Below are 17,433 nucleotides of genomic sequence, written 5' to 3' on the forward strand. Positions count from 1 at the left end.
GCCAAGCAGCCCTGTCCCACCTGCAACTCGTGCAAAACGCTACAGCCAGGCTGCTAACCAAAATCAACCGTAGATCCCACATTACATCATTCCTCGCATCCCTTCATTGGCTCCCCGTAAAGTATAGAATAGATTTCAAGATACTGCTTATCACATATAAGGCTGTACATGGTCCTGCCCCTTTTTAATTTTCTGAACTTGTGCATCCTTACTCCTCCTCCAGGCCACTCAGATCTTCCAACCAGAGTCTCTTATTTATACCCTGCTCCCTCTGCAAATCCAAGGATGGTTGTGCTTTTGCTGTCAGGGCCCTGTCCCTCTGGAACAGTATCCTCCCCTCTGTTAAAAACCATCTCTACCAACTTGCCTTCCCTGTAAACAGGCTGTAATTTATACTTTTCTGTGTGTAACTGTATATGTATGTTGTTTATTTTCTGTATTTGTCTCTTGTGCAGCATTTTTGTAACTTCCTGTAATGAACTCGTTATTGACTTACTTACTGTTGTTCATTCCTGGTCTTTGCCTGAGCTGCTGATCCAAAAAGCGAAACTCGTTTTTTCATTGTATTAAAACAGCATGATGTCTTTCTCTCTCTCTCTGTCCATCTCTTTGTAACTCTATCTCTCTCTCTCTCTCTCTCTCTCTCTCTCTCTCTCTCTCTCTCTCTCTCTCTCTCTCTCTCTCTCTCTCTCTCTCTCTCTCTCTCTCTCACACACACTCTCTCTTTCCCTTGTGGCCACATGTTGCTGTCATTACTCCAGTATGCTTTTATGACTCACATCTCAATTTGCTTCTGTGAGAGCATATGTGAGTTTGCATGCACCATTAGTGAGAGAGAGAGAGAGAGAGAGAGAGAGAGAGAGAGAGAGAGAGAGAGAGAGAGAGAGAGAGAGAGAGAGAGAGAGTGGTGTATGTGTGTGACAGAGGGAGAGAGAGAGAAATTACAGGGACGGCCAAAAAAAGGAAGGAAAAAACTTTTCCCTCCACTCTGTCCCTGTGAACTTTTCTTTTCTCCTCCTCTTTCCTGGTCAGTCCAACCCTGTAGCGTCGAGAGAGCCTCATAACTCCTTCAGCTCTCCACCCGTTCCCTTCTACATCTCCACCTCCATTTTTCCTCTCTCTCTCTCACCCTTTCCTAACTGTCTCACTCTCTCACTTTTCCTTCCTTTCCTCCCGCTCTAAAATTCATCACCCCTCCAATGTACAATAGACTTCCCTTCTAAAGGATTGAGAACGAGAGAGAGAGAGAGAGAGAGAGAGAGAGAGAGAGAGAGAGAGAGAGAGAGAGAGAGAGAGAGACGGGGGGGTGAGCAAGATAAAGTTTCTGTAACAATGGAAATTCAATCAGGAAATGGAGAGGAGGTGGTGAGTGTCACGTCGGCGACCTGGGGCTCCGTTTCCTGCCGTTCCCCCGGCTGGCGGTCAGAGGCGTCAGACGACCCGGCACTCGGAGAGGACCAGCAGCCGTCCAAAAGGATTGAGAGGTTCGACATCCCGCTCGACAGCCTGAAGAGGATGTTTGAGAAACCTGCATCGGCACACACAGTATGTAACTACTCCGTTGTTTGTTGCTTGAAGATGAGACACGTCACTTTCTAACCTTCTAGCTTTGTAAAGCGCCTTGACAAGGGCCTGGCACTTTTCTGAGTTGCTGGAACGCTAGATAACATGAATGGCTGCGGATGCTGCTGTGCATGTCAAAGCGTTGCTTAGCATCTGTGATGTTTGGCTATAACAAGAGGAGTTCCAGACAAGGTCGTGTTTTGGACAAACTTCATAAATTGTTAAAGCAACATGAGGTGGTGAAGGCAGTTGTGGGGGGGTGGGAGGGTCGACACAAGGCCGTACCGCCGGTGTAACAGATATCTGTGTCTTGATTTCTAAACAGTAGGAGGTCAGCGCACACATGATACAACTGCTGTTCAGCTTATTGCAGTGTTTGTTTTGCAATGTCATTTAACTCTTCGTGTGTGTGTGTCTGTGTGTGTGTGTGTGTTTATCTACACTCCTGACAAGTAAATTTCCTCATAAGGATGATAAAATCACAAGGGAGGAAAAGCTTTATTTCCGGGCTGTGGGTCAGGATTATGGCTAGGAGCTACTGGAGTTATGGTAAGACTTAAGTCTAGTATCAACATGAGCCATTGCAGTTAGGCTCAAGGTCAAGGTCAGGGTTAATATGGGGGTTTAGGATTTAGGGGAAATAGGATTTTTGGCTCCTGGATGTTTTTGTCCCCATGAGGACAGGTTAACAAAGGTGTGTATGTGTGCATGCATGCATGAACATGCATGTGTGTGTGCATGCAAGTGTGTGTTACAGTGTTTAGGAAATACCAGAAAGCAACTGTAAAATCGTTGTGGTGAGTCGGTTCAAAGGTTAAGAGAAGAAGGACCATTGCTCATCTCACCAATTGCTCTCAGAGTCCACAGGAATTGTGATTCAGTCTTTGGCATGAAGAGTTTGGTTTCCATCATTTTGTTGACTGCGGTGAAAAACGCTTACTCTTTTTTTTTTTTTTTTTGCCTCAGAGGAGGTCTGACTCCCTGTTGTGGTTTTCCATCTCGTTAGAGTTGGAGTTGGCTTCTCCATGAGGAAAATCTAAGCTCTCTGCAAGTACAAGTGGGTCATTTTGGCAAAACCTCCCATTCACCAAATGTCTGACGGTGCGAGAGAAATATCCCAGCTGACCTATTTCTGCCCTTAATAGTTTTAATGCTGTCATGACATCAGCCTTGGCCGTTCCAAGTGCTCCGGGAACGGTGAGCTCAACGCTGAAATGTACCATGTAAATCTCTCTCTTCACTTTATCCAAACTATAAAACTATAAGAAAACAGCAGTCGTCATTAATGAGATGCTATTAGTCCCCGTAGTAAAATAGACCTCTTAAGTGGGACGTAAATTTCAGGCCCAGCCAAAGGATTGTGGGTCCAACCCTATTTCAGTCTGATATAAAACTGCTAAGGGGTGTAAAATATTTGCCGTTAACTATCTCCACTGTTAATTTTGACTCTTTCACTCTTGAGGATTGCTCTCCTATGCATCTCTGAATTAGCTGAAGTGGAGTCTGATCGGTTTTGAAGCTGCATTAAGAAATCGCTAGCAATTGTTAGCTTAGCATGAGCTATATTTGCCCCTGACAAATACTGCCTGAGCATATGTGTCACTACTACTTTTTTTTTTTTTAGAAAAGAACAAGTGAATGATAAAGAGAAAACTATTATTAAAAATAACAGTTACAATCAAAACACAAGAACAATTACTTCAAACAAAATAGGCAAATAATGACACAACGCCTACGCAGCGACATACAAATACATCATGTTCGTGTCTTGATCTTGCTCATGGACACTTCAGCAGGATGGATGCTGGCCACACGTGGACACCCCATTGGGAGCACTGGGACATTTCCCGGTGGGCTGAGGATCGTTTTGGCCTACCGTGTGCAGTCGGTTTGACCAGCGATAATACAGCAAGCAGGAACGAGTTGACGGACCTCTCAGAATCCACGCATCAGGAGCGACTTTCACTCTCACGCCGGTGTCCCTGGTGCGAGGGAGCGTGCCAAAAATGGCGTCTCTCTGCAACACACATAGAAACCGTCCCCCTGCTTCTCTACTGATTTTAACATTTTAGACAGGTCGCCTGGCGAAATGGACAGTCAGTAGTAAAGGAAAGGTGGAGCAGAGAGGGACTACTTGTTCCTCAGTCCCAGTGTTTTGTATTTTGTAATATGGATAACGTTCTTCCCAGATGAACCCGGTGGCCAACTTTGTAACTAGTCTGGTGCCCGTTACGTAAACAAATAGGGTTAGCCAACAGAATAAGCGGTCTGGTGGTTTGCGTGAACCGTGTGGCCTGGTATGGAGTCAAATTCCCAGCCCGAATTGTTGTTTCAGTCTGCCTCTGGTGCTCGCTGACACGAGGGTGCATCACAACATACGTACTTCCCACGTTAGGGTGAGAGTGTTTGACCGCTGTGTTATGGGGTTTGTAGTTCCAGTGGACGGCGAGGCCCGCTGGTGGCATCAGACGTGCAAGCTGCGCCTGTGCAGTGCCATGCATGAGGCGAAATTTGACACCCTGTTATTTAAGACCTATTTTGGGGAGCTTTATGGCGAAGCAGGATTTTAAAAATAACTCCGTAATTGGCATGTCGGCTGTAGTTGAGAGCAGCACATGGTCTCTGTGTTACGCTCTGCCTCCAGCCAGGCTGACCCAGGCAGCAGAACGAAGAGAGACAGAGAGAGAGAGAGATTTATACATCCATATATATCTTTCTTAGAGTAACAGAGAGGGGGAAACAGAGAGTAACACAAAGACAGACAGAGAGAAGGATAGAGAACCAGAGAGTGCAGATGTCGACACACACATTCATACAAAGAGAGAGAGGGGAACAGATGGGGGGGGGGGTAATGAGGGATAGAGAAGCAGAGAGCGTAGACGTGGACCCGCATTAGATTTGGCTCTCGAGTCCAAGACTCCTCTGAATCTCTCTGGAGCCACTAAGCCATAACTTCTCCCATGCAGTATTGTCTGCTGACACGTGTGTCCATTTGATTCAGTGTGCTGTGAGTTCAAGATTTCCACATTCAGTTCAATTACGGACGGCCACGTCAGCCTGGATTTGTCTCAGGTCGTTCAAGATAAACTCATTCGTATCATCTTTTATTCAGGAATAGACGATAATACACCTGCCCCCCCCCCCCGTGTATGTTCCCTTACCCACTTCACCGGTTTTAGTAACATAAACTGCTGGCGTAGGAGTTGTTAACATCCATAGATGTGGCCCGCAGAAGAAAGATGAGGAGAAAAAAGTCCTGTCAGGGCTAATTCTGTGTAATGATTGACATGAGAAATATATTTATTCGGACTAGACTCAGGCAGTGAGAGCCATAACACAAACCGGAAAGAATTAAAGAAGGAGATAAGGACTCGGCCTTGACTGGGCTCTGGCTGGAACACAACCCAGGGGGTCAAATCCTGAACAAGTTGAGGGCGTTTAGGCGTGCGTTAACCTCTAAAATACCACATTCACACAACATTATAGCTTAGCGTGAGGATTTTTTTTTTTTTTTTACTCAGCAGAGCAATTGAAATGTCTAGTGGAGGTGCAGGGGTCATCTCCGTAGTTGTAACATACACTGCTGTTGCCTCTGACTACAACACTCATTAATTCCTGCAGTTTTCCACGCGGACGGCGGTGGAAATAGTCGAACACGGCACGGCTACGATCACGAGGAGGTGCCGAAGATGCAAAGTAGAAAAACAGATGTTTGGATTCACCTGACCGATGACAGAGCAGTTCGCTGGATGGTAATTCATAAGGGTTGAGGAGTGTCTGCTGTGTTTGGTTGTTTTTCAGAATCAGATTTACTGCCAAGTACAAAAACATACGAGGAATTTGTCTCGGTATGTTGATGCAACTAACTTATTTAATTTGCTGGGGGTTTTTTTGGGGGGGGGGGGGTTCCCATTTTTCTCCCCAGTTGTACTTGGCCAATTACCTCACTCTTCCGAGCCTTCCCGGTCGCTGCTCCACCCCACTCTGCCGATCCGGGGAGGGCTGCAGACGACCACATGCCTCCTCCCATACATGTGGAGTCTCCAGCCGCTTCTTTTCACCTGACAGTGAGGAGTTTCACCAGGGGGACGTAGCGCGTTGGAGGATCACGCTATTCCCCCCCAGTTCCCCCCTCCCTCCAAACAGGACCGACCAGAGGAGGCGCTAGTGCAGCGACCAGGACACGTACCCACATCCGGCTTCCCACCCGCAGACACGGCCAACTGTGTCTGTAGGGGCGCCCGACCAAGCCGGAGGTAACACGGGGATTCGAACCAGCGATCCCTGTGTTGGAAGGCAACGGAATAGACCACCACACTACCCGGACACCATTTAATTTACTGTTTTACTCTACATTAACACCCCCCCGACATGTGCCGATGGTGTCATCCTGATCAGCAGTAAAGACTGGATTCTGCTCACACCTTCCTTCCGGAAATTGTGGAATCATTTACTTTGACCTTTCGTCTCGACATTTTCAATTTCACCAACGGCTGATCCACTTTGCTATCCGCCGTTATATTCGCCAAATTTAGCATTTTACACTGTGCCTGGTGGAAGTAAAGCGCCTTTACACCCGAAGTGAATTATTGATGTCACCATGAGAGTCGGGGTGACCCACGGGAGGCTGAGATGAGCAACCTTTCTGTTTAAATCCCTCTAAGAGTCCAATTGAAACACAGCTGGATGAAATATTTCCTATGTGTCGTCGCCTGGCTCGGAAACGCACGTCTTGGCACTGCGGTGCATCGTGCAGAGCTCGTGGACGGTCTCTGTGTATGTCGACCTCAACTTTTTTTTAAGACTGTATGTGGCGTTAACAGAGCACATGGGCAATGTTCCCAGAATTCAAAAGAAGTGAAAAAGTTGCGTTTTGCAGCGTTCTGGCCATAAAACACGACCTTGTCTCTGATTCATCCGTAAGGCTAAGCTAAAAATTCGATGATTCACCACTTTTTCTTTTTTTTTTCTTTTCTTTTTTTTTCTCTTGTCACTGTGCCTCGTTTTATTATTTAAACCTTGTCATCGTGTCATCCATCGCTCAGTCATGCCAATGAACGATGAACGATGGATTCCTGGGTGGCTGCACAGCTGTTTCTAAATACTCATTTGAGAGAGAGAGGGAGACAGGGAGAGGTAGAGAGACATAGGGATGGAGAGAGAGAGATAAAGACAGGGAGAGAGACATAGGGAGAGAGAGAGAGAGACATAGGGAGGGAGAGAGAGAGATAAAGACAGGGAGAGAGACATAGGGAGAGAGGTAGAGAGACATAGGGAGAGAGAGAGAGATAAAGACGGGGAGAGACATAGGGAGAGAGGTAGAGAGACAGGAAGAAAGGGAGCGAGGTAGAAAGACATAGGGAGAGAGAGAGAGAGATAAAGACAGGGAGAGAGGTAGAGAGACAGGAAGAAAGGGAGCGAGGTAGAGAGACATAGGGAGAGAGAGAGAGAGATAAAGACAGGGAGAGACATAGGGAGAGAGGTAGAGAGACATAGGGAGGGAGAGAGAGAGATAAAGACAGGGAGAGAGACATAGGGAGAGAGGTAGAGAGACATAGGGAGGGAGAGAGAGATAAAGACGGGGAGAGAGACATAGGGAGAGAGGTAGAGAGACATAGGGAGGGAGAGAGAGATAAAGACGGGGAGAGACAGGGAGAGAGGTAGAGAGACATAGGGAGAGAGAGAGAGAGAGAGAGAGAGATAAAGACAGGGAGAGAGGTAGAGAGACAGGAAGAAAGGGAGCGAGGTAGAGAGACATAGGGAGAGAGAGAGAGAGATAAAGACAGGGAGAGACATAGGGAGAGAGGTAGAGAGACATAGGGAGGGAGAGAGAGAGATAAAGACAGGGAGAGAGACATAGGGAGAGAGGTAGAGAGACATAGGGAGGGAGAGAGAGATAAAGACGGGGAGAGAGACATAGGGAGAGAGGTAGAGAGACATAGGGAGGGAGAGAGAGATAAAGACGGGGAGAGACAGGGAGAGAGGTAGAGAGACATAGGGAGAGAGAGAGAGAGATAAAGACAGGGAGAGAGGTAGAGAGACATAGGGAGAGAGAGAGAGAGATAAAGACAGGGAGAGAGACATAGGGAGAGAGGTAGAGAGACATAGGGAGGGAGAGAGATAAAGACAGGGAGAGAGACATAGGGAGAGAGGAAGAGAGACATAGGGAGAGAGAGAGAGAGATAAAGACAGGGAGAGAGACATAGGGAGAGAGGTAGAGAGACATAGGGAGGGAGAGAGAGATAAAAACAGGGGGAGAGACATAGGGAGCGAGGTAGAGAGACGGAGAGAGAGAGAGATAAAGACAGGGAGAGAGACATAGGGAGAGAGGTAGAGAGACATAGGGAGGGAGAGAGAGATAAAGACGGAGAGAGAGAGAGATAAAGACAGGGAGAGAGACATAGGGAGAGAGGTAGAGAGACAGGGAGAGAGATAGAGAGAGAGAGATAAAGACAGGGAGAGAGAGGGAGAGAGAGAGAGAGAGATAAAGACAGGGAGAGAGACATAGGGAGCGAGGTAGAGAGACATAGGGATGGAGAGAGAGAGATAAAGACAGGGAGAGAGACATAGGGAGGGAGGTAGAGAGACAGAGGGAGAGAGAGAGAGAGAGAGAGAGATAAAGACAGGGAGAGAGACAGGGAGAGAGAGAGAGAGAGATAAAGACAGGGAGAGAGACATAGGGAGAGCGGTAGAGAGACATAGGGAGAGAGAGAGAGGAAAGTCTGTGTTTCCACTGACCCCAGATGTGAAGTGATGCAATGGTTTATCTTGGGAGCAAAGAGTGTGTGCTTTCCCCCCCACTTTCCTAGTGCCGTCAGATGGCTATTCGTCCTGGGACACAAGCTTGTGTTGATAACAACTGTCTGACCTTCTGGTCATTGGTTCACTGTGCGCACACACACACACTCAAAACAGCCAGGGACATCGTATTTGTGTGCACAGGCATATGTATGCACATGTGGGGCAAATGTACATGCAGGGGTGGTACTGCTGAGAGGTAAAGGTTGAATACTTTTAGGGAGCCTAAAAGAAGAAATGACCATTCAGACAAGAAGAAAGTGATGGTGCACAACACTGTGGGGGGGGGGGGGTTCAATTCACAACAACAACCTGTGCATGCGCACGCTCATATGAACACAAGTTCAATAACTTGCAAACATAATTGCAAATAAACACAAGCATAAGCACAGTTACACGCATACACACACTTATGGACACACACACGCAGGTACACACATAAACAGACACGCACTCACCATAGCTTACTCATCAGGACTGTGTAGCAAGTACATTAGCATTTATCAAAGCATATGCTGCCATTCTGCACTTGTTAATTTAGTTTCTCACGCACGAATAAACACTACATAACTTCAAATTATGTTCCCAATACACGTGCCCTCACTCGGCAGGTGCCCGTGTTGTGATGTGCCCGCTTAGCCAGTAGGTGGCAGTAAAGCATGCGTGAGATTGTGGTGACGTGTGGAGGTAGTCTGCAGTGTTAAAAAAAGGTCACGTTATAAAGAGATACTCAGCAGTAAGGAGATGTGATATATGTTAATACCCAGGAGGGATACGCGGTGAGACAAAAACTAATTACTTCACTTAAATTGGCCCTTTTGAGTAATTTTCACACCAGAAGGTGACTTGCTTTGACTTTCATTTATGGCCAAGGTTGTCAGATTATCAGGATTTGCATAATTGGAAAAATCTCATTAATTCCGATTTGCCAAGAACATTTGACACAACATAAACGTCGCTAAATGGATTTCATAGCCCGGGATATATTTATTTCACAGCACAGGTAGGAGGCAGGAGTAGTCAGTAAGACGACCGCCCCTGCGGTCGGAGGACACGGGTTTCAGCCCCAGGCAGCCACCGCACCATTTAACACCCCAAATCCCTCCCAGCTGTCAGTTTAGCCGGCCTCCCTGAGGACCAGCGGAAACAGATTGAGCCCACTGAGTCGATAAAGTAATGGATCGTTATTATCGCTGGAGTCGTTATTGTCACTTCTGTGGCAACGTGTCGTATCTGACATGGTGCTGGCCTGTTTTGTTTTGGGTTTCCTTTTTTCAGCAGAGGATGTTGAAGCGTGTTTCTTTCGAGGAGTTGTTCCTCTCTCAACCAGAACGCTTGGCTCTAAATTCCGTCTGTAGGCCGACAGTTGCCTGATATCAGACAGACTTGGCTCGTTACACTCCATCTCCATCTTCAGCCTGACATCGCCTCCGCTCTAACCGGTTTCCGTAGGGGGAGGGGGATTCGATTTTCCCCAACCAATCATAAGAGACCAACGGATTTGCCTGAATCTCAAGTCTTTTTAAATCACCACTGATACGTAGCCATGCCAACATACTGGTTTTGCTGGGGTTTTATGAAGTAAAAACCAAATAAAATGTTGGATTGATGTTGAGAAAACGCTTGACAACAGCTTGATATCGGCGTTAGTCCCACCCCTGGCGCTGATTGGCAGATCGTTAACCACTCCCTCTCCCCCCGTGGTGTTCATTGGGTAATCTCTTTTCCAACCGAGAAACCGCTGTTTTATGTTATGATGCCAGACCAGAATCAGTCCTGGGTAAGATGCTAAACTGCAATCGCAGGCTGTAGAGGGGTAGCACCTTACCTCAGCAAGGGCCCTTTGGCTAAGGACGACGTCCCTACTGATAGATCCGGTCCTCCTGCATGCCTGTATGGTACTTCCCGTGGTGCCCAGTCCAGCCCACACGTTGGGATAGGAGAAGGGAACTCTTGATTTCAAATCCACCTGCTGCCTTGTGGCTTGATGCCTCTTTAGGTAAAGGCTAGGAGAAGGTAACTCTGAATTCAAATCCCTGAGTACAGTCTACCCAGCTGTCAGTACCCGGAAAGGGTAAACCATGGCGGCTCCGCTCAGTCAACTCGGCAGCGGTTCCGGCAACCGGCGGCTCTGTTTGTCAACTCGGCAGCAGTTCTGGCAGAAAGCAACAGGATTCTTCTGCATCCGTCTCAGCTACGCTGTGCCACCGAACAACAGAAATTCTTGCCAAGGGACACTATCGAGCACTAAATAGTGTCGTCATCTAGGGACAATATCGAGCACCAAATAGTGTCGTCATCTAGGGACACTATAGAGCACCAAATAGTGTCATCATCTAGGGATAATATAGAGCACCAAATAGTGTCGTCATCTAGGGATAATATAGAGCACCAAATAGTGTCGTCATCTAGGGACACTATAGAGCACCAAATAGTGTCATCATCTAGGGATAATATAGAGCACCAAATAGTGTCGTCATCTAGGGACAATATAGAGCACCAAATAGTGTCATCATCTAGGGACACTATAGAGCACCAAATAGTGTCGTCATCTAGGGACAATATAGAGCACCAAATAGTGTCATCATCTAGGGATAATATAGAGCACCAAATAGTGTCGTCATCTAGGGACAATATAGAGCACCAAATAGTGTCATCATCTAGGGATAATATAGAGCACCAAATAGTGTCATCATCTAGGGACACTATAGAGCACCAAATAGTGTCGTCATCTAGGGACAATATAGAGCACCAAATAGTGTCGTCATCTAGGGATAATATAGAGCACCAAATAGTGTCATCATCTAGGGACACTATAGAGCACCAAATAGTGTCGTCATCTAGGGACACTATAGAGCACCAAATAGTGTCATCATCTAGGGATTATATAGAGCACCAAATATTTGAATATGGAGATAGTGAGTCATAGATTATTATATCTTTGTATTAAACTGTGTTTTACTCGTTTCGGGTGAAGGTGTGTGTGTGTGTGCGTGCGTGCGTGCGTGCCAGACCAGAAGAATCAGTCAACTCGGTGGAGTGGGTGGATCCAAAGGTCTGGACCCGGGCAAGGCCGACAGGACTAACCAGGAATGTGGCGTACAAGGCTGCGCAGCATGTAGGAGTACAGATGCCTTGTGTTTCAAGAGGAATGAGCAGGTGGGACAAGAGAGCCATAATAAAATGGGAGGAATAAACGAGAGAGATTTTGAAGAGAGCTTTTTTTTTGAGATAGTAATCACTCATGGGGAGTAATAAAAAATGACAGAGAGAGAAAAGGAGAGAAGGATGTAAGCTGAGAGAGCGAGGGAGAGGAGTTTAATAGATAAGCGGGAGGGTGAGATCCAGGAAAATGGAGGGATGGGTGTGAAAAGAGAACAAGCCAGAGAGAGTTGCTATCAGCGTAAACCATATGTATGCAATCATAGGTTAAAATTGAAGATTTGATTGAAATGTTCTTCAGCTGATCGTCATATCGTGAATTGCCACATTCCCTTGCGCTTCATGTCTTCTAATTGGTCTATTCGAGTGGCTTAAATTGACACTGAGACAACTTGTTATTTTGCACTGACGAGTCTTGCCTCGGAATGGCCTTCCGTGATGTGCCCTTAAAAGTGTCTTTTTCGACGACAGGATTCAACGAGCACGGGGGGGAGCCGCACTTTGGACTAATTGAATCAAGTTTGTTTTGATTGCAACCATGTACATCGCTTATTTCGATAGCGTCCTTAAAAAGGGGAGAGGGAGAGTTTCACTCTGCCAGGTCAAAAAAATCTCATTTCCCAGTGTCAAATGACTCTGCTGAAGGATGGCTCAGTGGGACAGGCTTTCAAGCCAAGGCGAGTGGACAAGGGAAAAAAAAAATCAGTATGCATCACGCTTCCTAAATGGACTTTAATGAAATGTTAAATAAAAGAAAAGCTGCAACATCTCGTCCCAGAAATTGATCCGCGAAAAGGCTCCAACAAGGACAATCGCGTCCTTGTTGAGGCTCGTAAAAATTCCATTAACTTCCCCCTACCTGGCATCTCTTTCGTCTCCCGTTTTGCAGATTCAAATCTTTTAATGGAGCCTGCACGCCGACGCGGCGCATGATGCACGGCCGCTTTGAGGCGCGATGATGACTCGTGGCCCGCTATCTCAGCTCCCTCAACGGTGGCTCTGGTGAATTGGTCTGCCAAAACGATCACCCCGGTCCATTTAGCTAATTCAAATAAGTCATTTACCTTCCCCTGCCACGCAGGTCATCTGTTTGTCTGCAGACCGGGGGCAGTCAAAACGTTAACAAAACCTACGGAGGCGCCGCCTCAACATCTGATTCAGTCCATTTTTTCCCCCTCTCAAAACGCTCCAAAGCAGGGGAGCACGTTTTTTTGCACTCGAAGGTACATTTTGTACAGACGTACCCATCACGGGTGCATTTTGGTCACTTGACTTATACCAACTGTGCTCTCGAACGCGCAAATGGTAGGTGGTACTTGCAGTAAAGAGCACAGTATTAAGTACAGCCCCGTCAATAATATTTGTACTCCAAAATATACCATTCTGCTCTCCCTTCTCTGAGGCTGAAGAGTGCTCTGATGTTTGTACCCCCCCCCCCCCCCGTATTCGTTCCAGCGTATGCAAATCCATTTTATGTCTGGATAATGAATGCATACTTCAAGGCTTTCCACCCTGCAGGTAGTGGGATTATTGTTTATTTTTTGGGGGGGGGGGTGTTCATTTTTTTATTTGGACACCCTGCACATGTGTGTGCGTGCGTGCTCAACGATTAGCCAAACACCTCGAGGCCGACTGTTTTAATCATCCGTGTTGATATCGGGTTGGAAGGCGGTGTGTCACCAGACGTGGTTGGTTGCCATAGCGAGGAGGTGAAATCACATTTCTTTGTGAATATGGTTCCCAGTGCAAGTTAATGGGTACAAATGCCTTTCTCTTATCAGCAGCCGTTGCTCAAATAAATGACACAGCGAGATGAGACAAACGGAGCGAATATACGCGGGGAGCCACGGCTCAAAGGACTGTGTTGGTGGAAAGTAACAAAGTGCCAGTAAGCAAGTAAGTAAGTTAGGTTTATTTATATACAGCCTTCCGAGAGCGGAGGCCTCACAACGTGCTTCACAGAGGGAAGGATCCGTAGAGACGAAACACGGTAAAAACAGAAATAAATAGAGAAATTACACAAAGGCACGTCTAAAAAAGGGGCCTTGAGCTGCTACTACGTCATTACTCTACCCAAGTACATTTTTCAAGTATCTACATAATTAAGGGGGGTATATTTTGTGTGTGTGTGTGTGTGTTTTTTTTTAGGTTTTTATTGTCCTTCTGTGGCTTCCCAGTAGTTTTCCCTATATTCAAATCCGAAAATTCAAATGTTGGTCGAAGTACGTGGGTTTTGTTATCAAGATGCTATTTTCCCAAGCCCATCGAAAAACTTTTGCCCATGTGACCCGACGTAGGTTTCTGCACTTCCATGTTTGCACTGTCAGCCAACACGGTTCACCCTTTAGAGCGGGGGTGTCAAACTCCAGGCCTCGAGGCCCGCAGTGTCTGCAGGTATTTGTTGCAACCGTGCGCTACACCACCTGATTTAACTAATTAGCTCCACCTCCTGGATCAATGAGGGAAAGGAACTAGTTTAATCAGGTGGTGTAGTGCACGGTTGCAACAAATACCTGCAGACACTGCGGGCCTCGAGGCCTGGAGTTTGACACCCCTGCTTTAGAGGTTATTTTAAAAAAAAAAATTTTTTTAAAATGAGCGCTTCACAAATTTGCATGCCCTTTAAAGGTAGAATGAGGGGGTTTGTCGGTTGCGGTTTGTAAACAACGTTCAGTGTTGCCCCCCCCCCCCCCACTTAACGTCACCGGAAGGACACGCCCCCTGACCGCAGTTAGCCAGAACCAGAGGTGGCAAAAGTACACACATTCTATACTCAAGCAGAAGTACAGATACTTGTGTAAAAATAGACTCTGGTAAAAGTAGAAGTACTGACTCAACTTCTTTACTCAAGCTGAAAGTAACAAGTACAGGCTCTGAAATGTACTCAAAGTATAAAAGTAAAAAGTACAGGCTCGGCCATCTCACCATGTCACCTTTATTTTTAGTCAAAGTTACATTATCACTGTTTTGATTTAGTTGAAGGGCACGGATTAATTTGAAAAGTCTAGCCTGAAAATAGTCCTAGGGGAAAAGATCGTTTTATGAATTCAAACGTCCATGACTTCCATCAAGGCACCGTGAATATTAGCCGGAGAAGCAGATTGTTTTATGATAGGTCTAGCCCCTGAAAATATGAATTAAAAAAAAAACAAATGTGCGACAACACCGGTATAGTCCTTTTTTGCCCAAATCGTTCAGCTTTACTGTTATCTTAACCATTCCAACTTCAAATGAAATGACATCCGTCTGGTATTGCGAGACTATCTGAGCTCATCTCCGCTAAGCGTTTAGAGACTGACTCATGAGTCTTCAGGGTTATAATGTTAATAATCGATAATTCCCCACGAATGCATTAAAACTAAAGTAACGAGCCTGTTTTGAAAGTGTAAGGAGTAGAAAGTACATAAATTTGTGTTAAAATGTAGGGAGTAAAAGTAAAGAGTTGTGGGAAAAATAAACATTAAAGTAAAGTACAGATACCTGTAAAAATCTACTTAAGTACAGTAACGAAGTATTTGTACTTCATTACTTTCCACGTCTGCCCAGAACACATCCCAGTGTGCAGGCCGACTCCGCGTGGCTCTTCATCCCCATCCTCTCCTTCAGTGCTCGCCAGCGGGTGAAAGCCAACCCCAGATTCACTCACGTTTGGGAACCAGCTTTGTTTGTCTGCTTGGAGTTTAGCCTCACCATATTTGCGTCTTTTAGGCGTGCGTCCGCCATTCACTACTTCTTTATAGAGTCTCGCTGGCCAAAGGTTAACGCCCAGAAACGTCCCGTACACAGCGAAATAAGAACGTACAGGCAGAGGACAGGGTCTCTGCAGATACGCACACCGCCGCACACGTCTAGTGGCTCATAAGTGATGTTTGAGAGGGATTATTTTTGTGAGTCTACCATTGATTTATAGGAAGTATAGTAAATTTTGGAGACTTTCGACTTGGATTCCACTGCATTTCGAAGCAATTCTCTATACTCTTTACCTCACTTCATTTCTATGTAACACCCCAAGTTACTTTATTCATTTGAAATCAGGATTCATTTATATCAAACAGTTCATCAAAATGTTCTAAAAGTAAGATCAAATCTGCAATTTGCTCATTTTTCAAGGTTTGTTGGCAGTGTTGTCTTTTGCCAAAGTGTTTGAGAAAGATTGAAAACATCTCAGTTTGATTTCCTGAATCTATTATCTGATTTACTGAATACTATGACACCACATACTATTTTGTAAACTGTTCAGTAAGCCTATATTAAGATGTGTCATAAGCCCTGTTATAGCAGGGTACTGAATATGACAAGTACTTTTACTTTTACTACTTTAAGTACTGTACTCTTACTTGAGCAGAAAAAAAATCATTGTGCTACTTTCACCTTTACAAGAGTAAAGTTGTGTCAGGGTATTTGTACTTTCACTGAAGTAAAAAGTACGAGTACTTCTTCCACCACCATATTTCGTAAAATCGAGTTGAGTCCAAGTTTGCCAACTTATATATCAACGACGGCTCTCCTTCACACGCAAGCAGTTAAGAGTAAATCCCCAGAATACTGAGCGGACATAGATCACATCGGTCAACGTCAGCTCTGGCTCAGCGTATGTCATTGACATTTTTAGATTCTGAAAACAGAGCTGGATCCTCTTCCAGGTTGGACCCATCGTGTATAAATAGTTTTTCCTGGGTTTGTTGACAGCTCTCACTGAACATTAGGCGAGCGAGGCGTCTGATGAAAGAGACTGAAACATGATTTACATTCCATAAGCGTAATGCCGGATGGGGAGCAAGAGAGGAGTTAGAGAGGGGTTTAGTGGAAAGACAGTCGGGGGTGGGGTGGTGGTGGTGGTAGTAGGGAAAACAGACGGTTTGAGACTGATGTAGAGATAGATTCAAAGTGAATCAGCGAGGGGGATGACAGTGAACTGGGGATGAAGAGCGAGTTCGCGTGGATGTTAAGTTTGGTCACCTCACCCTGATGAACATGTTCACGTCATAGTTCAGTCCTGATCAAAGATAGAGGTCTGACTCAGTCCCCACATCATAGGGCTGACCAGTCTGTCTCTTTACTCTTCTTTAACATCCACTGAGGGCAGGTGGATGTCTGACAGAAGGAGGGAGTCACGCCCAGTAATGGAGAGAGACGAGCCGTGAACGCAGAGTTGGAAAGGCCGATAATACCGCGGTCGATGAGCATATCTTCAGCGCCCAGCTTCATTCACTTGGTTCTGACATCCCTGAACGTTTTCCCGTTGTCGATTCATGTGAGAGACGGTTTTCATAGGGCTTTAGATGTTAATGACTTCGACTTTATTGAAGGAATGCCATGTCTAAATTTTAACTAAATTTAGCTTATTCATATAAGAAAATCGCCAAAACAAGCAAAATAACCTGCCCAGTGCAACAAGGTATTTCAGCGAGAAACAAGTTAAAGTCACCGGTTTACCTCAAAACAAATTCAATTGTATTGACATTAAAGCGGCAGTAGACAACTTTTTTGATTTAACATCATTATGAAGTAAAAGTGTAATGGCTATAGAATAATGACACCGTTTAGATTAGTTTAGATCGGTTCCCTATAAGCCTCACTTTCACTATGCAACTGTGTGCCACCGCGTACAATCTCACGGTAAAATGAAGGCTCGATTTACGACAAAAAGGAAGTGTGTCAACCATTGCACAACCGAAATGGGAAGAGGATAGAGGTGTTGTTTTTCCCGGTAGCTATCCACGGTAGCGGAAATGGCGGACGGTGGAATAAAAAAAGTGACATTGGAAACTCTACCCAGCAAGAGAAAAAGAACTCCATTGATGAAGGAGTCAAAGAAGGTGAAGAGGGAGAGTGATAGAAACAGAGGTAAAAACAGAGTGGACCTCAGACGGGCATTCACTCGATGGAGTGAATGCGTCCCTGCAGACA

At 45.7% G+C, this 17,433-nt stretch overlaps 1 protein-coding gene across 1 annotated transcript in view; it reads left to right on the plus strand.

Annotated features, from left to right (window-relative positions):
* The first annotated feature begins 1,074 nt into the window (after window positions 1–1,074).
* The window catches only part of xirp2a (xin actin binding repeat containing 2a), a 60,048-nt gene continuing 43,689 nt past the window's right edge, over window positions 1,075–17,433 (plus strand). Inside the window, exon 1 of the mRNA XM_056301225.1 lies at window positions 1,075–1,545. Within this exon, the coding sequence (XP_056157200.1) occupies window positions 1,333–1,545 (213 nt within the window). The 5' untranslated portion in view covers window positions 1,075–1,332. The remainder of the gene's footprint in view (window positions 1,546–17,433) is intronic.

Source organism: Lampris incognitus, chromosome 21 (assembly GCF_029633865.1).
Source record: "Lampris incognitus isolate fLamInc1 chromosome 21, fLamInc1.hap2, whole genome shotgun sequence".
Taxonomy (NCBI): Eukaryota; Metazoa; Chordata; class Actinopteri; order Lampriformes; family Lampridae; genus Lampris; species Lampris incognitus.